The sequence below is a fragment of the Rattus norvegicus genome, chromosome 8, assembly GCF_036323735.1.
Source record: "Rattus norvegicus strain BN/NHsdMcwi chromosome 8, GRCr8, whole genome shotgun sequence".
Classification (NCBI taxonomy): Eukaryota; Metazoa; Chordata; class Mammalia; order Rodentia; family Muridae; genus Rattus; species Rattus norvegicus.
In genome coordinates, this window is record NC_086026.1 from 89,728,789 (window position 1) to 89,749,654 (window position 20,866).

The 20,866-nt window shown below is 43.0% G+C and overlaps 1 protein-coding gene across 7 annotated transcripts in view; it reads right to left on the reverse strand.

Annotated features, from left to right (window-relative positions):
• Positions 1-20,866, reverse strand: part of Filip1 (filamin A interacting protein 1) — a 195,264-nt gene that overhangs the window by 87,280 nt on the left and 87,118 nt on the right. For all 7 annotated transcript variants that reach the window (XM_017595471.3, XM_017595472.3, XM_017595467.3 and 4 more), the window contains one exon: positions 10,476-10,754. In XM_017595471.3, coding sequence (XP_017450960.3) covers positions 10,476-10,754 — 279 coding nt within the window. The remainder of the gene's footprint in view (positions 1-10,475; positions 10,755-20,866) is intronic.

The following is a 20,866-nucleotide window of genomic DNA, read 5'->3' on the forward strand; positions in this document are numbered from 1 at the left end:
CTTCTTCATGTCCCTTGTCCCCCATTCTCTTCCAGGTACCCCTCAGACCCGTCGTTTACAACTATGAACTTCAAATGTGCTGTGCCTTACAAAGACATGCTCTTGGCAAAGTCTGCTTAAGCATCTGAGCCTATTCTCTCCTCAACCCATGCAGAAGGGTGATGATTAAATGTGCAGATCCCACCACACCAGAGAGCAAGGAAAGGAGTTGAATAGCAGGCAGCATGCATCCCTCTGTGTTCCTAAGTGTGGTGGGACGTGAGCAGCTGCTCCAAGCTCCTGCTACCTTCAGTGCCCTACCATAATGGAGTGTACCTTGGACTATGAGTCAAAATATCTTTCCCCCAATTAAGTAGCCCTTTTATGAGCTGACATTTTACTACCATACACAGCTCCTTAAATTGCTTTGTTTTTGTCAGGATTCTTTGTTTTCGCTTTATTGATCTGTTTAAAATGGTTTAGTTGTATATTTCTGACGGTCTTGTTAGATCCTGAGAGGGGAAGTGAGACAGGAAGCAGTGGTAGGGATGGACACCTCAGGCAGTGAATGAGCACAAGAACATACTCTTGGGAGACAGGCTGCATGAAGAACAAAGACTATTTAAACCTTTGGGGAGTGGGTAGGGGTCTTTGGGAGAGCGTACAACATTGGCCAGAGCCAGGGTGCTGAGAATACCTCATATGCATAGGCAGATCTTCACATATTGCAAAGGAGTCCATCCTGGTTGCCAGGCTACATAGCCTCCTCTGAGGGACAAAGGTTGGCATACTGGGATATGCAGGACCAGGGCAGGGCAGGAACAATCCTACTCCTGTCCATCTTAGATGGAGATGTGTAGGGTTTGGACACACCTTGACTCCACTCTTGCTTCAAGGCTTCCACACTCCCTAGCCCCACGCTCCTGTAGACTAGGCTCCTCTTAGCCCTCTGCCTCCCAAGCGCTGAGATTCAAGGAGTAGGCCACCACACCCAGCTTTGTTGGGGGAGTTTTTAAATCACAGCAACAGGAAAGAAACAACAGCTCTGGGATCTGTAAATGTCTTCTGAACTTCTCTCCTCACGTGAATCTATGATACACCACCTCTCGCTCTGTACCCAGGACTCCAATTCCTCCCTAGCCAGGACTTTTCCCTCTGCCCTAGGCTCAGTATCATCTAAGGGCCTGCCAAGGATGGATGCCTTGGCACCAGCCCTCTGCTACATACAGGTGGCTACTTAAAGTCAGATTAATTAGCAATTGGCACTGGAGAGATGACTCAGAACGAGAGTACATACTGTTCTTCCAGAGGACCGGAGTTCAAGTCCCACAGTCATCATGAGCAGCTTAGGAGCACCTACAACTCAGGCTCCAGGTTAACTGATGTCCTCTTCCGGCCTCCACGGGCACTGTATGCATGTGCACAAACCCACTCACAGACACGTGTGTCCACACAGTATAAAAAATAAGACGACATATCTTTTTAATTGGCATTAAACAAAAGTCAAAATACAACTTCTCAGCTTAATTAGCAACATTTCAAGAAACTACAAAGTCACATGTGGCTAGTGACTACCATATAGGTATAAAATATTCCTGCCTTCATCAGGAGTTCCAGTGAGTAGCACAGGTCTAGTTCTTGCCTGAGCTGAAGCATAACAGGGTTCCAGACCTTGGCAAAAGTGACTCCATGGTAGAAGTACCATTTAAGCCTAAGATTCAGCAGCACCATAGACAGTACCACCAGCCACAACGAAGACCTAATCCATCAAAGTTCGTAGTTCTCTAAGTGTAACAACCTTGCTTTTTGGCTTCTATAGTTCCCCTTCTGGCAAACTGTCCTTGTTAACTGAAGTTTATCAACCAGAATATAGTTTTTGTGTGTGGTTAAAAGATCACCTTGAGAAAGGCTCACAGTTATACTAGAATCCCAAACACCCAGTGTAGTAGCCAGCTGACTAATAAAGACTGTTGGCTTAAATCCATATCCGAGCAGTCTTCTCTAGTGGATACTCCACAACAGCACACCTGGGAGTGCAGATGTGCACTTGATGTCTCCCCTGGAAGGCATTCTAAAGTCAGGAGCCCATTATGTTCTGAGTCTATTTAATATGTTCCTTCCAACATCGGCATATACCCTGATTTTACTTAAAATTGGCTCCATACAACAAATACATATATATAAAACACATAATTGGGGGGATTTTTGCATCGATAATTAGAATATTTGGACAGAGTTTGTTCATTGAAATGACTTGAGATCATTTTCACTGATAGAAAGGTGGGTCACAGAAGAAAGGAACTGTCGTTGTCTTTACATGAGTCTCCCTACAGAGTTTTCTCCTGTCCGGATCCCACCAAACAACGAAAACATTTTGTGAGATATTTTCTTTATTAATATGTCTTTCCCCACACTTCACACTCAAACCCAAGTTCTGCTCTGTACCGACAGTGAATATATTGTCCTCACTGCAGACTCTGATCATATGAGGAACGCCGAACATATTCTGCCACAAAAGAGTGAAAAACAGACAGAAGAGCTCTTTGTCAAACTGCAGACAAGACCCGCCACAAGATTCTGGGGCTTTGTAGCTAACAAAAGGTCAGATGTGGGTCTTGGTTTTAATCAGAAGGCAGCCTGCCCTTCTGCCTCCTGAACCCAGCAAAGACATGCCATTCTCAGCACACCGATCATGTCAGTGGTGTGAGATTTCACTGGGTCCCTTGCTCAAGGTGACCTCAGCCTGAGACTCGAAAGATGAAGCAGATTGAGAGCAGGTGAGTCATGGGGTTAAAAAGCCAGAAAGGGTAACCAAAGTCGAGACTTCAGAAGCACAGAAGTTCTAGAGGGGGCCCCACCTGGTGACAAATGGAGCTCATTTAGGAAAAGAAAAGCCATTGCCAAAGAGAAAGGTGATGTATGGCATCCCTTCGAGATGAGCCTGCTGTGCCTGGCTGTGCTAAGTGCTGCCATCTGAGGGGACTGTCCTCGTCTTCAGTGGAGTATGACAGACAGCTCTTTTTAAAGATGGCAAAATTGGGGGCTGGAGAAACGGATGAGCAGTTACCAGAGCACAGTGCTGTAGGGAACCTGAATGAATTTCTCAACACCCTCATGGCATCAGGTGGCTCCCAGTGGCCTAAAACTCCAATTCTATAGGATCCAAGGCCTCAGGCACCTGTACTCAAATGCTTGCACACAAACACATACATGTAATTAAAGATTACCCTCCCCACAAAAAAAAAAAAACAAAAACAAAAAAAAAACCAAGATGATCAAAATCGACAACAAACTAACCAAGCAAACAAACAAAAACAACCTTGGGATTATAGCATGTGTGGTTGGAAATACTATTACATATCTATAACCATTAGCAGTAATGGAATAGCAACATGATTTTGATTATGATACTTTTGCTTTAGATAATTCAAATGTCTTTGAAGATGTGAAAACATCAATCTTGGGCTTGAAAGGACAGCTCTGCTGATAAAATTCTTCCAGGAGCATAAGCACACACACACGTGCACACACAACACACAGACACTTAATCCATGCATATACTACATATATACACTAAAAGTTGATCGTATAAATGCTTCACAGGGTGTATAACATTAGAACGATTTGAGACTATCAATAACAGATAGACTTACAATGGTAATATATGCTCAATCCCTTTCTAGTCTCTCTGTCCTTTAAAGTTTTTTTGTTATTTTGTTGTTGTTTTAAGGGTTGTTTTTTTGGGGGGGCAACACAATTTAAGTCTATAAAACATAGAGAATGTGTATAGGTGAGATTCTATGATTTATGCATAATAAAATCATGCAAATTCCATGGCAGAACAGAGGCAAGTGTTTAGAGAGTAAGGGATTATAAAAGACTTAACAATGAAGGTAAGCCTTTGGTGGTCTCTAGATACACATAATCTGGTTTTGTAAAAAGTGCAGAATAATACACTACAATTTCCCAAAAGACCAAGTTTTGTCTTGCAAGTATTCTCAGTGTGAAAGAAAAAGATCCATTCCCCATTGGGATGGTGATTGTATTTGAGTTTGTATTAATGAGTGTGGGTCAGTGCTGTGGGATAGCATACGACCTGCCTATTTGGATAGGGATGGCCATTTAAAGGAGCACTAAGAATGCCTTTTCATAGCTAAGGATTAGATAGTTAACAGATTGTCCCACCCAGCCTGAGCAATTTCAATTTCAATCTAATAAAGATCAAGGCTGTCACACAAATTCTTAAGTAACAGAATGACGTAATCAAGACGAATACTTTGGCCAAAGCCATCTGTGCAGTCATCTGCTGACCTGCTGTCCCCAGCTTTCATATTTAACCAATGATACAGACTTGTTCTCCATTCCAAATCTGCCCTCATCCTGGGTTTCGACATTCAATGGACGACTTAGTCAACATCCTAACTTCACCTTCACGCCAGTAACTCCAAGTACTTTCAAGACCACACTCAATACCTTATGTTGGTTATGACAGCTTCACCTCAAAGCCTGTGGACAAAGAGGCTACCCCCAGTCTCTCCAGCCCTTTCTTGATCATTCTCTGTTGGCCTAATCATTCAGCTCAACAGCTCTCCCAGGCTGGCTGCTCCTCATCCACACTCTCTGCTTTCCGTAGCCGCTCCAACCTTTAACCCGCAATTCAACACCACGAGCTGTGTCTCCTTTTAAAAAGGCCAGTTACGGCTGCAAATGCAGTCTCACTTTCTGTACAACTCTAAATTCTACTCATAAGTGGCCATGTTATCCTTGACAACCTTCCTCTTACACACTGGTTCTCAACCTTCCTGATGCTGTGACCTTTTAATGCAGTTCGTCATGTTGTCGTGACCCCCCAACCATAAAATTATTTCATTGCTGCTTCATAACTGCAGGTGACCCACATAAAATATTTTTGCTACTTCGTAACTGTAATTTTGCTACCGTTATGAATTCTAATTCAGATATCTGATATACAGGATGTCTGGTACTCGACCCCTGTGTGAAAGGGTCATGTGACTCCCAGGAGGTTGCCGCCCACCAGTTGAGAACCAGTGGTCTTCTAACACCTGGCCCGCACCTTGGGCAGTGATTCAGTGTGTGCTGGATCCTCTTCAGGACGCCTGATTAGCTCATAGCACCTGTCAATGGACCGGATGTCACTTTCCTTGAATGAGAAACTCAGGCCTGTGAGGGAGCTCTTTTCATTCTCTTGTCACACAGAAGATGGAGGATTTTCCTCCATTTGAAGACCAGGATCCAGGTCAGCTCCCACATTATGACTTTTGATTCCCTTTCTTCTGTCTCCTCCAAGATTCTGTCACCAGTGATCTCTTCTCTGCCTGTGTTCTTGGCATTGCTCCTTTCTGGTTCTGTATCCTCCTAACCTATCATAAAGTCCTTTAATCATTGAAAACCTTCCTTGGCATGTTTCCCCTCTAGCTGCTATCCTTCCTCTGCTTTCTTCCCTCAAACTTATCCAAGTCACTTTGTTAGCCAAGGTTAGTGATGACAGTCTCACTAGAAGGTAGGAAATCCACCTTCATACACCAGGGACTGAACAGAGGCCTAGACTTAGCATTTGAGGGCCAAGAAGCAAACCTTCAAAATTCTACCAAACTTCTTCGTAGGATTTAGCATTCAAATCACACTGTTCATCTCTTAAAGAAAGCTCAAAGTAGAGAAAAGTAATGTGGTGGTTTCAAATAAGGAGGTTTAAGGTGTGTTCTAAGGGCCTTCGTTGTGTGAAACCCATTTTGCTGCTCAGCTAAAGAAGAAAGAACTTAGCCCCCTCCTCCACCATCACAATGTTCGAGTGTGTATTTCAAATTTAAAATAACTCTTATCCATTTTCTTCTAAATTCCTAGGTTTCCAAGAGATACCACTCTATTTCTTTAACTTCCCTCCCTGCTTCTCCTCCCAGACAATAAGCTTAGAGTTGTGGGGGATCCTTCTGGAAAACATTTCCAGTAATTCAGTTCATAAAGCCAAAGAGAGCTCCAGTCCTCCCCAAGCAGAGTTCCTTGTCATCTGACTCCAAACTCTCTGCTCTCTGACACCTCAAGCTGAGAGAAGGAGGGTGATAAGTTTGAAACATCCTGGGTGTTTGCACCTCTCCCATAACAATGTTCCTCACATACTGTAAGTCAAACTCTAACACTTAAGTTCTAGGGATGAATGGACTGCCTTGGTGAGGAAGAAGTGCAGAGAGCGGGGTTCCCTCCAGTAGAGGTGGTAGTAGAGATAAGCTAGTGAACCATATTAAAGAAAGTGACTAGGCGTTCCAGAGAGCAGAGGGCACTAAAGTCCTTATGCATATCTTACTGTTTCATAAACCATATTTGAGATATACCACCTTCTGCCAGTTGCCAAAGGCTTGAGTTTTTCTCAGTGTGCCACTGACCGTATGATTTAGCCAGCAGATCATGAAAGCCAATGGTATTGTGAGACATTATCTGATTGTGCTATCTGGTTTTCTCTGTATCTCTGCATATGCAGGGCAAAGAGAACAAAACAGAACAACAAAGGGAGAAATAATGAGATCCAATCTGAGGGAGTTCCCCCATCCCTAAAATGTATTGAATTGGATATGCCAAGGGAATTTACAATGTAAAATGCTTTTTTGAGTGAAGAAGAATAATGTATTTACATGCTGGCTTGGACTTCCTTTATAAGAATGCCCTTTTGCCAAGTCTTTCGTATTGTGGATTTTATGATGAGAGTACTGCTTCCTTTGAAGTTTTGTTGGTTTTAGCAAAGCCAAGTTGACTGGATTCTTAAACGTGCTATTTTAGAATAAACACAAGGAGAAATGAATCACGGAACCCAAGCCTTGGTCTGGGTGTACAGTTTCATTACTTTCAGTTCAGTCTGGGAAATATGTCACTAGTTTTTCACCCAGAAAGTAAAAAAAAAAAAAAAAAGTTCCAATTTACTAGAAAGCACGTGTTGCTGGACACACAGTCAAGGGCAGGACTGTAGTCACAGAAACTACCCTAGAGCCCTGAGGCCAGGACCTGTGCTGAGACAGCCAGCAGTGTACAACCGCTGAAGTGTGGCAGTGAAAAATCTGAAAGATGCTCTCCTCTAACAGACCTCGTTACTGTCTTATTCTCTCACCCTGTAAGCCCCCTTTTCTGTCTATTACTCTACTTCCTTTGGCCTATCAACCTGGTTTCCCTCTCCCCTACCCCAAGGCCTCCCTAGGTACACCACTTCACTGGACACCAGCCAGTGAGTAGCAAACACAAAACCCCCAGATTTGCACAGCATCCAGCATGTAGCCTCTCGACTGGTCCCTACTTTTGATATTTGCAACACACCAAACCTTGGGCTCTGATCTCGTTCTGTCCCCCTGATGAAAAGGAATCCTTCAGCTTATCTTGCTTCAAAAAGTATCTTTCCACATAATGTCTTTGCTTTGTGGGTTTCCGTATGAATTTACATGGAGGAGGTTCTGGAGATCAAGAGTAGATACAAAGATCCCGAAACTCAAATGTCAACTTTCTCCAGAGTGCAAGTAATAAGATAGGAAGGGTGTTGGACTGTATGTGAGGCAAGGAGTTTAGCTCTATAGCAGCTATGACTAGAGGGTGGATCCTCCTTGGGCTCGGAGCATTTCTGTTTGTAATATGGAGATGAAGGAGTAAGGCATCTCTAGTTTGTATTACAGTCCCAAAATTATATAGAACTCTGGGAGGTCATTTGTGGAGTAAGGGCATTGGACTCAGACACAGTCAGCCTCTAGACAGGCTGGTGGCCAATGGAAATCTGGGCAACAGCACACCAATGGCTCCTTGAATCTTGAGCCATCCCTATAGTCCTTCCCAAAGCACATTTCTGTAGGCATAAGGTCATTGTGTACTAGGTCAAGATTGTCCTTTTACTATTCAAATGCTGATTTCTCTATCGCACTATCTGGTTTTAATCCAGAACATGATGTTGTAATGTTTACGTCAAGAATCTCCTTTCTTTGTATAAACAACGCTCACCATTTATTCTCTGCCTTGTCAATAAAGTCTAGAAAAGCCAATCACTAAGCAAGAGAGAGAATAGGGTGGAGCATCTGGGAGGAGAAAGGATTCGGGGAGAGAGTGAGGCAGGGAAGATTCTGCCAGAAGGAAGGAAAAAACCCATCACAAAAGTTCAGTTGGAGCCTGGAGGGCCCTAAATGCAAGTATTGTGGTTGGGAGGTAGCAAGATTAGATTAGAGGATTAGAATATAATTATAATGCCTAATTGCTGTGCCTTTAAATTGTAAATAAATCTTAGTCTTTCTGTTTCATTTGGGAACTAGCTAAGGTTTAAGAAAAACTCCTACCATATTAATTTTCTGCATACATATATAATACTATTGATTATTACACATTCCCACCTCTTCTCCCAGCACCAGCCTTTCAGGCAGAATTCTTTCCTTTCTCCCATCTGGTCTGGTAAGCGTAGCAGACTGCCAGCCCATTTTCATCAGCCCACTCACATTTGCTAGTGGGACTAGCTTCCCACTGTTAGCCACAATACCCACCTCCAATGTGCTAGAGTTAAGAGAGGACACATGTCTACTACAAGACCATGTGTAGTCTCCAATATCTACTATTGTCTAGTCTACAATATCACTCTCCTCTTAAACAGATTGAACCTTGCGAAACGTCCATTTACAAAAATGTTCACAGGTGCCTTTGCATGAGCGAGTGTCATGGTTTGCTTGTGACGTAAACCTTGGAACTCTGTGAAGTCCTGGGCCCTTCATTTCCCCTTCCCTTCACTCCTCTCCCTAACAAATGACACTGTGTACATTTTATTTTTCTTTAACTGCCTAGGGATACATGTAAGGGAAGCATCCACTGTAAGATGTTTCAAAGAGATAAATGAAAACACCTGTCTTTGGGACACCTACTTTCCTCAGGTTCCCTGGAGTGTGAGTGTATCTTTTGCACAACAATCTAGAATGACAGTCAGCACCACTAAAACCACATGAGTGACCTTACAGAGTCCACCGTGATGTAACAGCCTTCTATAGGGAGAAGTGTCCGCAGAAGTCACAGATTCACAGTAACCAGCACAGCTGAAATGAGGCAAGAAGATGGCGTTGCTCCAAGAGGCACACACATACTCTCACTGTACCCAACCATCAGGTACCCCTGGGCACAGCCGGGGTCATCATTCAACTCCATCCAATAAATGTTACTCAACCAAATGAGGACCACACTTCTAGGAATGGTGACATTATACTTAGTAATGGTTGTGTTCTGGGTAGTTTTCCTTTCGCTGTGAAATTTAAATGTGATTTTGTTTAGTTGTATTTGTATTTTTCAAATATATAAATATATATTTGAGTTATATGTGATTTATATTTTTATATTTATATTTTATATATTTGTATTTTTCTTTACCCCAGAGGCTTCCTTATCTGAACATACACACACAGATGGGGAGAGGAATGAAGTAACCATACTAGTTAGGGGAAGACTGCGAATCTCCCCTGTACTGCTGTAAGGCAACAAAGGGCTCACTTCACAGAGTTGCTAGTATTTCCTTGGAGGCTTCTGCAAACTAACAAAACTAACAAAAGCTGAAAACATTAACTCCACTCTTAAGTCATCCTGTCCTATCGCTTCTCAGCCTTTTGGCTATAATCAAGTAAAGTCATCCTGTCCTTGAGAAACAAGTCACTCTTCCCTTACTGTCAGAAATTCAATTGTCTTAAGTCCACAAGTTCAAGAAAATTTAAACTGTTTCCTGAATTTTCCAAAGCACATACTTTACTGGGATAGTCCAGGCCCATGACTGCCAGAAAAGCTGAAGTGGATGGACAGAAAGATCACTGGACCGAGAGCCAAGATGCCTGAGACGAGATCTGAGCAAACCAGATTAAGGCTCCTACCCTCAGCTTCTTCGTTTGTATAACACAATTATTCTGCCATGTTACCAACATCGAGTAAGGTAAGAGACTTGAAAATGCTTTGGGAAACCATTCGGGTTCTTCACAATGTGCTCGTCTAGTCACTGTGCCTCGACTCCTACGGCATGACAGAACACTTTCTGAGTTACAAAGACATGAAACCATGAAGCGGAAAGGCTGGTTCCTACAAAGCTCTACTTCTGTTTCCCATTGTCCCTCCCTCCTAAACAAAGCACAAAAGTACTTATGCAGCGCATCATTTTCCTGTCTCTAACATTTCCAAATCTTTCCATCAGAGCCGTGTCCAAATCAGATAACCTCTTTCTAGAATCTGTATTAACTTATTGCTGAATTCTATCATGACAAAACTTTGTTTCCAGAGAAGCTGGAAGCTGGAGTTAGGACTTGCTCATGTGTTGCTCTTTAAACAGATACTTGTTTAGTGACAACCTGTGCCAACATCAGGCTGTAGACATAAATAAGGATGATAAGCCCCCCCCGCCCCCGCCAGTGATGTTCTTGGTCCAGTGAGGGACAGGATGATATTTCTTACTCTCTACGCTGGGAACTAGCAGCACATGAGCTGAACACATCTGACTCTACCTGCAACTCCCCTTCCATGATACTCAGGAGCTGGATGAGGTCCTCCTTGGATAACTCCACAGACTTCTTAGTCTTTTTCTCACTTTCTCCAGATGGTTTGAGGTGCCTTTTGATAGTTCCGGAAGCCATGACATCCTCCTCCTTCCGATTGGCCTTGTTCTTTTTTGCATCTTCTGAGGGGCCCTTACCACCATCACTGCTGATGATGGAGGACTTGGGGCAGGAGACATGCCCGTTAGATGAACTTTCTCCACCTTGATTTCGTGATCTCATTCCCACCTGCAACACAGGAAGAGAAACGTTCTTCATCACCACTGAAAATAATTTTGTCTAAATACTTAGAAACTTAGCTTTACAACGTAACCAATCAAGAGTGAAAGAGCATTCCCCCCCATCAGCTCCCTGGTGGCCTTGGTGAATACAATTTAAAGTTTCCAAGAAAATGCTTGGTTAGTCTTCAGGGAGAAGAAAAAACCAACTCAAGCCAAGATCAAGACTGGTACCAACTGTTCTCAGTCACACGCATCTCGCCAGATAGAATGGCAATGTACCTAGAGATCTTACCAGGCACTTAATTAACAGGATAAACACAGGTGTGAGTTCTCAAAACTCCCAACCAGGAATCATTCAGATGGTCAAGGCTATCAAAAGCAATAAAAATTGTTGCAGCCCAGTCAAATACACGTGACCATGACTTCTAGGATGGGATCCTAGAACCCCAGGCACAGCAAAGAGAAGGAAGGACGCCTGACCAAAGCAGAGATAGCAGTCATCCACGAGACACACATTCTGCCTCACTACTGCAGGTTCACTCCATACTCACTAAGATATCAGCTATAGAGGAAATGGCATGGGCTATACAGAACTAACTTTGAAATAACGCCAAGAATCTACATAAAACCACTTAGAAGATTCAAACTTGGAGCATCGACAGGGGTGAAAATCATAGAGAAATCCTAGAGAGGACAGTGCACAGGACAGGAAATTTTATTTTTCCATAGTTTCTTTTTCCAAGGTGAGATCTCTGTTTCAGTTACTAACAGTGATAAGAGAATAACCACCCCCCCCAAAAAAAAAAAAAAAAAACGGAGAAATGACCAATTTCAAAATAAAAAAATTAGATGATATTTTCTGGAGAAGTAGAAAGCCATAGCTAAGATATATACATACCACATGGGGAGAATGTTCCTGTCATTATATGAAGAACGGTACAATAGAACAGGAGCAACTGCGATGCTGCAAACCAACATAGCTGGCTCAAAAGTTAGAACTGAAGTCATAGACGAAAGCACTAATAGCCTGGGGCCATGCTACAAAAGTTGCCTAAGACATGAAATTCAGTGTGTAGCAGGTGGTCTATGGCGGTTTGAATGAAAATGGCCCCCAAAGGCTTATATTTTTCAATATTTGGTCCCCAGTTTGTAGCTGGATTTTTTGGCTACTTTATGGATTCCTATTTCTACTGCCCTTCTCCACCCTTATCCCTTCCAATCCCCCAACACTAGGTAGGAGAGAAAGAAGGCTAGAGGGGAAAGTGGAAGTCAATGTCCTTAGACTACTTCCTGCTGATTGGGGCATTGGACTCCTTGGGGCCAGTCATTTGGGTATCTGCAACTGGCAACAGAAGAAGCAGCAGTGGCTGCAGCCCTCTTGGGGCTCTAGCATTTTTATACCCTCTCAAGAGTCCCAAGAATTCCAAATGTCACACACTCACAAAAACCGTCTGCAGCTGGCAAAATCACACCCCTGCCAGACCACAAGGAAAATCCTAGTCAGCTACTGTGGACAATCTGAAGCAGCCCCATATCCCACACCTGGGACTGAAACAAAAACATATCCCCAAAACATTTCTATGTTTTTAAAGAAACCAAAATTCTCATTATCCTAGTTAGTGGAACTGTTTGGTAAGGATTAAGAGGTGTGTCCTTGTTGGAAGAGGTGTGTCTCTGAGGGGAGAGCGAAGGTTTCAAAAGTTCATGTCATTCCCAGTGTGCTTTCTCTACCTTGTGCACTGAGATGTAACTCTTAGCTGCTGCTGGAGCACTGTGTCTGCCTGCCCACATCCATGCTCCCTGCCAAGATGGACTAGAACTTTCTGAACTGTGATCCACAAGTAAACTCTTTCTCCTCTAAGTTGCCTTGGTCATAGTGTGTTAGCACAGCAATGGAAAGTAACTAAGATGTGGCCTTATTTAAAATTCTCAGTATAAAACATTTTCTCTGGAGGCAGATAAGCAATGGGATTTTCGTTATTTATTCCAAACACAATGACTTTGTTGTTGGAACAGAAATTCCCCTTATGAAACTAATCATACTTCAGGAACTAAGGAAAGCTTTTTAAAACGGATTTTTACAACAACTAAGTATGCAATCATGGTATGATATCTCCTTTCTTTTTCTTTTTTTTTTTCTTTTTTTTCGGTGCTGGGGACCGAACCCAGGGCCTTGCGCTTGGTAGGCAAGCGCTCTACCACTGAGCTAAATCCCCAACCCGATATCTCCTTTCAAATAGTGACTATTCATTCCTTCAAATGAATATTGAAATTAACAGCTCATGTCCTTCTTTTAAAAGGAACTCTTATAAGGAAATGGACCCTTTTATGGGTGAGAGCGCTCTACAAGTATAAACAATATGAACTGAAAAAGCATTCCTTGATACTGGAACACTGTTTTCTGACTGACCCAGTGATTACTTCTCAATTTTAGAGACTCTTTTGTACTTCTCTGGTAAACAACAACAACAACAACAACAACAACAACAACAACAACAAAATGATGTTATTTTATAATGGAAACACTTTGGAGCATATCCGCTGTTCATTATCACAGTTTATTTGTGAGCTAGCCTAAGCTCCAAGATGACTTTAAAAAAGAAAGGAGGTGGGGCTGGAGAGACGGCTCAGCACATGCTACTCTTGCAAGAGGACCAGGGTTCGGTTCCCAGCACCCACAGGGGAGCGTTTAACTACCTGCAACTCCAGTTTCAGGGTGTCCAATGCTCCCTCTACACAGACAGCAGGCATACATATAACACACAGACATAAACAGGCTAAACATCCAAATGTAATTTAATTTGGAAATGAAAAATAAACAAAGGCTTTAAAAAATAAAAATAGAAGAAAGAGGGAGAAAAAATGAAGGGAAAGTCAAGAAAGGAGGTGCTACCCCAGAGAATTACTTTAAGCCACTTTATCGTATCTTATAGGGACTAATGTTTCAGCAAGGTACCTCCTGCCTTATCATGGAGAGATCCATGCCATCTTGTTTCCCACAGTTTCTGATCCCTCTCACCCACAGAGCCTGAAGCACTTCACACACAGTGTAACATCGACTCTTACACCCACCTCCAAGAGCAGATGCTGCTATTCTGAGACTTGCAGGTGAGGACAAGAGGTGAAGATATAAACTATTCTTCCCTTGTTTGCACAGCTGAGAAGAGCTAGGGTCTGAGTCCATCTCTGATGGTGGAAATCAGAGGATGAGGAAAACACCAAAAGTGCTCATGAAATAATGTTTTCTTGGGATGGTCAGTGGAAACAGAGAAATGTGTACATGTGTTCTCCTCCAAAATTCCTAGAGTAACTGAAATTAGTTTACTAAGGATAAAACAAAAGCATCCATTTTTAAACCAATTGACTGCAGAGCTTGTAAAACGATGAACTTCCCAAGACTCTTCCTGAGGTACAATGTGACGGTCAGTTCTAACAGGTACAGCATGTTATAGAGACAGGACATAAAGTCTGAACAGGGATGAACATTACATACAGGTGTACTGTTTTAAAAGCCTCAGAGCCAAACAATAGCACACATTTAATGCAAAATCCAGTCCAGCGTGCTTAAGGAGAACAGGCAGGTGGCAGGGCAAGCATAAGGAGCCCCACAGGCCTTCATTGGCCCACAGCAAGTTAGAAAACAAAAGGTTGCCTTTGCAGCCTTCCATGGCATGTCTCAAAAGAGGTTTTCCCCCAGAAAACGGTAGGATACACTGAAGATCCACATCAAGTTTTGCGGACATTGTTTGAAAATCGGTATTACGTGGACACAGATTGTTCTGTTTGGCATAGTTAGCAACCATATTAACGTACTTCATTAAATACCTTATGTTTTGTTTCTTAGCAACCTAACAGCAACACAGTGCATGGAATTTGCTGAATAGAGTGGGAAGAGAAAGGAGGGGCTGAAGAGCATCCTGAAACTCCTCCTTTTATCTGTGGCTCTCCCTCCTCTTCATTCCTGCTACCTTCCACACTGGGCAGTACCACCCTGTTCTGCCAGATGGGCGATATCAAATGAATTCCAAAACATAAATACAAGTCCGTCATTTATACCGAAATAACAATCATTTCCACAGCATGTGAAGAAAGGCTGGAGAGACAGTTCAGACCTAAAGAGCATTTGCTCTTGCAGGGGACAGGCAGGTTCCCAGTACCTGTGTCCTGAAGCTCACAACTGCCCAGCACCGCCCTCTCATGGCTTCTGCAGTCACCCCGACCCTCACCCCACCCCCACACAGTGCACGCATGCACTAAAATAAATCCTCTTTAAAAATAAAGAAGAGGGGGAAGGGGATGAGAGTTTAGCAGCTAAATGCCCATTCTTGTCCCAAGCTTCCGTGACCCTTCCAGACCTTAACGTTGAACTCGCCCTGGCACACCCAGGATTGTGCTCCTCTGTATCAGGCACTCCTTTTCCTGTTGCGATTCAACTCTGCTCAAAACACTCCCTATCCTCACCGCCAGCAAATACTTCTTTTCTGCCCAAGCTTGGCTCTTTCCTATGCTCATCCGCATCTCCAAGCATCCAACCCCTGTCTCTTTCAGGTTTTATTTTCTCTACTCATACTTTCAAGGGCCTATCTGTCTGGCACACAAGATGAGAAGCCACAGTATCATATGAATGTATATAATTATATTTTTCAATTACTTCATAGAATTATAAGAAAAATGCCTAATACACAGAAAAGGGAAACCCTGTCACTGCACAGAGGTTTACGCTTTACAGGGTGGCCTTATGAAAGGGGGTGGGGTCAGAGGAGTACCGACATCATCACAGACCTGTCCTCATTCTTTCTTTCAAACAGAAAAGACAGAAACCCACGTGCCTAAAGCCAGAGGCAAAGGCAGTCACTGGTTCTAGTTTTGTGTCCTCTGTGAATTCCTAACACGTGAAAAACCAGTCAAACCACCTACCCCTTCCTCTGAACCACCAGGCTACTTCCTGTGTGCATCGCCGATACTCTGTTAAATCTGTTTATAAATATCCCAGCCCAGGAAACATTTGAGCGTCCCAGAGAGATTTCCATCTTCGTGATGCTCACTGTTTACAAAGGCTCCTGGGGTGACCCTAAACGTGACACTTTTCCCCTGGGTTTGTCCTACCTGTTACCATGGTTTCTTCCTTTTGTCCTTCACATTCTGTACCACAAGACCTGTAAAGTGAATTTTTTTGCTTCTCATTGTGCACATTTTTTAAATCTTTGCAATAACCAGGTTTTTTAATTTTAAAATGTTTTTCTCCTGCTAAACCAGATCTAGCCAGACAAGCTGAATATTCCATTAAATAGTCTTATGAAGCATTAGAATTTGGAGGATTCTTTGAGCCTCTGCACTCATGTTGTAATAATAATAATAATAATAATAATAATAATAATAATAATAAACAAAAACAGCAAAGAAAACACAAACTAGGGCAAATCAGAAAAATATTATTCCACCCTAATCTACGACTGTACTGAAATGCTTTGTGAAATTCTGTTTAATGTGCCTCAAGGAGGATAGCATCAGACTGACCTATAAAAGTTTTCTAGGAAAACAAATTCTAAAAACTAGCAAATGACTGGGCTAGAGAAGTGCCGTGGAGTGAACCGTGGGAGTGGAAGAGAGCACAGTATACGTGGAGTGATGACGGACGGCAACCTTTCCCAAATGCTTTAAAGTCCCCAGACTGATTGTTCGCCACGGTGTCTTCTGTGCTGCTCTCTCCACCAGCCGTCGCCCAGCGCCCAAGATCCTTCACCAGAAACCTTGAACTTCCAGTCTTGTCTCCCATACATCCCCTATGTTTGTCTACTTGTACATAGATCTGTCTCTATCTACAAATCATAGCATCATTTCCATAGTTGCTCATGGGTCTAGAGAGAGGCTCGGCAGTTCAGAGCATCGGCTGCTCTTTCAGAGGACCACATACTGATTCCCAGCACTCCGGGCAGCCACATCCTAACTCCAGGTCCGGGGAACTCTTTCGCCCTCTTCTGGCTTCTAAGGGCACTGCATGCACCCAGCACTCAGACAAACTCGCAGGCAAAATACCCATACAACAAAGACAATTTTTAAAAATTGTCCATGAATATTTTCACAAAATGATCTACTCCCAACAGTAGGAGAAAGGGACAAAAAGGGGTCATATGAGGAGGAATAGGAGGAAGAATTTGCAACATAAAATACATATTTTAAGAAAACTTAAAAAATGGTATGTAAGAAATTACTAATTTGCAATATTATTTTTAAATAAAGGTTTAAAATGTAAAGAGACTACCTTCATACTGTAAATTGTTTTATGTTGATGTGTGTGTGTGTGTGTATGTACACACTCGTGTGGGTAACACACATGTGCATACATGTCGGAGGCTGTACTAGTGGTATGGGGGTATGACATTGGAGATAACTCTGGGAATTGGTTTTCACCTTCTATCATGTGAGCCCCAGGGAATTAATTCAGGTCACCAGACTTAGTGGCAAGTGTGTTTGCCCAGTGAACAATTTCACTGGCTTTACCCTTGTGCTTTTTACACCTCTTCTGACAAGTAACAAGAACGATACTTGTCGCACAGCATCTTTTGGGTGTATTGTACATACCCGGTCATGTAGTGGTGTGTCGTGTGTATTGTACATACCTGTACACATGTACACATGTAGTCGTGTGGGAGATAACAGTTGTGGGCACATGCCTGTGGAGGCCAGATGTGAGCGTCAGGTGCTTCTTCATTCCCCACCTTATTTGTCAAGCCAGGGTCTCTCGCTGTAGCTCAGTGACTCCACTAGATGGGCTGACCAGTGAGCTTCAGGGTTCTGTCCTTCTCCACCCATCCCTTAGGGGGTCCCTCTTTTCTATGCACAGCATTTACCATGAAGGCCTGTGACCCTGCAGCCTGGGCATCACATTAAACCTCTTCTGTTCGCTTACAGCATCTATTACAGGGGATTTGGGTTTTGTTTTCCTCCTTTGACATAAGCAATGCCATTATCAAGATATAAAAGATAAAAACTCATCCGTTTAGTTACGGAGTGATAAATACAATAATGGCGGAATGACCTCTGCCATGTTTTTCATATATTTCCAACATCAATCATTAATTCTTGATTTTTAAACACATTTTGAAATATATTTATTATACGTACATGTGTGTTTTGGGTGGGTTCCTTTGTTTGCATGTTTGTTTGAAACAGGGACTGCTTCAAGCTGGCTTAGAATTCGCTATGTGGTCCAGGAGGGCTTCAAATACTAAAGAATCCTCCTGGCTTAGCTTCCTGAGTGCTAGGATTACAAGCGTGTGCGTTGTGCCGGCTCATAGAGTTACATTATTATAAATCTGAAATCAGTTACCTTAGGCATAGTATACAATCAATAATAACTGTTTGATTATATACAAAAGGCAAGACTCTCAAATGTATATGATTAGGGTCCTTTTAGTTTTCTGGTGAATTTGATTATCTTTCCCTACTTGAAAAAAAATCAAGATAAACAAAATGAGGGATAGTTATTTGCACATATCTAGGTCAGTACCTGAGAAAGCCTTAACTAGAACACAAGGCAAGCTGGATTTTCTAGATACAGAATCTGAACAGCAGCTTTTTATCCCGAGGTCAGAAACAATGATGCAAAAAAAAAAAATCACAGCCATCCTCCCATGAGCTGAAATACAATTGCAGGATATACAAGCTCCCACAGCCTCTCTCAGCAATGCTTGAAGTAAAACTGCACAATCTAAGAAATGTTTTTTCTGTAATTTTGACTCTTGTGATAACTTTGTTCTTCTAAGACCTTCTAAGACTTCCATAGTGTGTAAGTCCCCACCCTGGGTGGCGGGGTAGGTGTTCAGGCGATGTGGAGGCCCGAGGCTAAGACCAGGTGTCTTCCTCAATTACACAGACTCAACCCCAGACACTAAGCTAAAAAGCCGGGTCGCTGAGTCCCAGGGATGCATTTGTCTCTGCCTCCCCCAGGCAAGGGTCACAGACAAACGCTGCCAAGCCTGACCTTTAATATGGGTGCTGAAGGTGAAACCCCAGGTTCCTGGGCTTCCACAAGAGCTTTACAGAGTGAACGATATCTCCAGCCCCTGCATGAGTCTTTCATTTTCAATGGACCAAAAGGGTAACTTTACTATCACAGTCTTAGCATGTAGCTTTTTAAGTCATAAAAGTCACAGGCACACCACAGGCATAACTGTTATGACAACTGAATATGAGCCGGACCAATCTTTCAGTTAGCAAAATGAAAAAAAAGGAAAAAAAAAAGAAAGCTCCAGTTTCCAGATGAGCTAATTATTCTATTAAAATAACTGCAAAATTTCACATTATAAAAATGTTTGTCTTATATGGAAAACATTCTTAAAACAATTTTATTCCGTTTTCGAGAAACATGAGGCAAATCCCATTTGATAGCCGGCATTAGCCATGTTAGTGGAAGGAATGGTGATGTCATCGCTTCATGCTGACAGGGGAGAGAAATGAGAAACTGAACTGACTCCCCCATGTGTGTGCTGACAATGACTCCATGCCTGCCTGCCACATGTCAGGTGTGTTCCCTTGTCTTTAAAGATGTCTTGCTCCTCAAATCCTTAGACTATTCTTTTTAACATGAAAGGGGTAACTTCGTCTTTTGTAATGTAAGGAAATGTCTATTTTAAACTTCCAGGTTCTGTCTCTAACTGTCCTCTAATATTCCTTATTTTAGATTAAATAAAAGTTAGAGGCACCCAAATTTGAAGCCAAACAGAGCTAACTTAGAAGCCAAAGAGGAAGAAAAGTAAAAACTCACTCCCGTTAATATGTGTGCTGTGAGGGTAACCACTATCTTAGATATTGTCTTAGATATTGATGATGTTTACCACTCTGGGACTAGACCAAGAGTCTGGCTTCTTTGTCAATTAACCAATCATCATAGACTTAATTGGTCAGAAAATGCAAATGCTGGTTCATAAAGTTGGAAAACTCTGTGATACACTAATTAAGGCGCTTAAGAATTAACCATGTGTAAAATGTCATATCACAAGACAGGAATTTCAGGTCCAGCAGGCGTCCAGGAAGTACGTAGGTGCCACCACCTTTGCAATGGTTTTTGACAAAGACATTACTGGCCACCGTTCGTCCCTACCTCGAAGCCACCCCACCTCAGCTCACCTACCAACCCCACGACCTCACGCATCAATAGCGATGGAGTTGTGTGCCCACCTGCCTACTCCTCTCTGCCATTAACTCTGTGGAACCAAGAGGGCTGTCACCCTTAATCTGACACATGTCGGCCCCCAGCCACAGGTTCCTCATCTGTAAAGTGAGGATGACAGAGTTCAGCTACATTACCCACTGTAGAGTGTGAAGCCACAAGCTTGGACTCTCCTTGTGTGTGCGAAGGCCCTTCCCAGGAGCGTTGTGGCAGGAATCCCACCCTGCGACAGCTTAACATCCAAGGTTTCAGACACATGTGAAGACTGACATATAGGTAACCAGGAGGGAAGGGGCGCTTTATGTTCTGTGAACATCTAGGACTGGGGTTGGCAAGCTATGTCTGCAGTCAGTAACTATGTTGCACTTTGCAGGACTATGCGGCTTCTGGTACGTCTCCTCAGCTCTGCTCTATGCAAGAGGCAATCACAGACAGCATAGAAGTCATCAGATGTGACCCTGTCTGGTCTCTAGCCCTTAGTTTGCCAAACTTGGTCTAAGCTGTAACAAACTTGGTTGATGGGTTCATCTAAGCTGGACAGTTTCGACCCATTTTCATTCTGTCCCCAGCTCGCTGTAATTTGAAAATAAGAACAGAAGTGAGAGAAGAGATAGGGCAGCAGTGATGCCCTCTGCCCCTCCCCTCCTCCTCCTCTCTCAGATACACTGCTGAAGAAATGAACATAAAAGGAAAGGAATTCCCATGAAGTTTTATGGCTGAAACTCAAGAGGATCCCCACTGGCACTAATCTGTGTCCTGAGATATGCAAACGTATACTCCAGATTTAGCAGTGTGTGCCTTGAGCACTGCTAGGACTTTCTGAGAGACGGAGAAGTGGCCAAGTGCCCAGTACAGCTGGACAGCAGACAGGAGAGGCGGCTCGAGTGAGAACACATGAATCATCAGGGCGGGGGGCTTTCAAGGTAGAGCGCCAACATTGGGGTTGA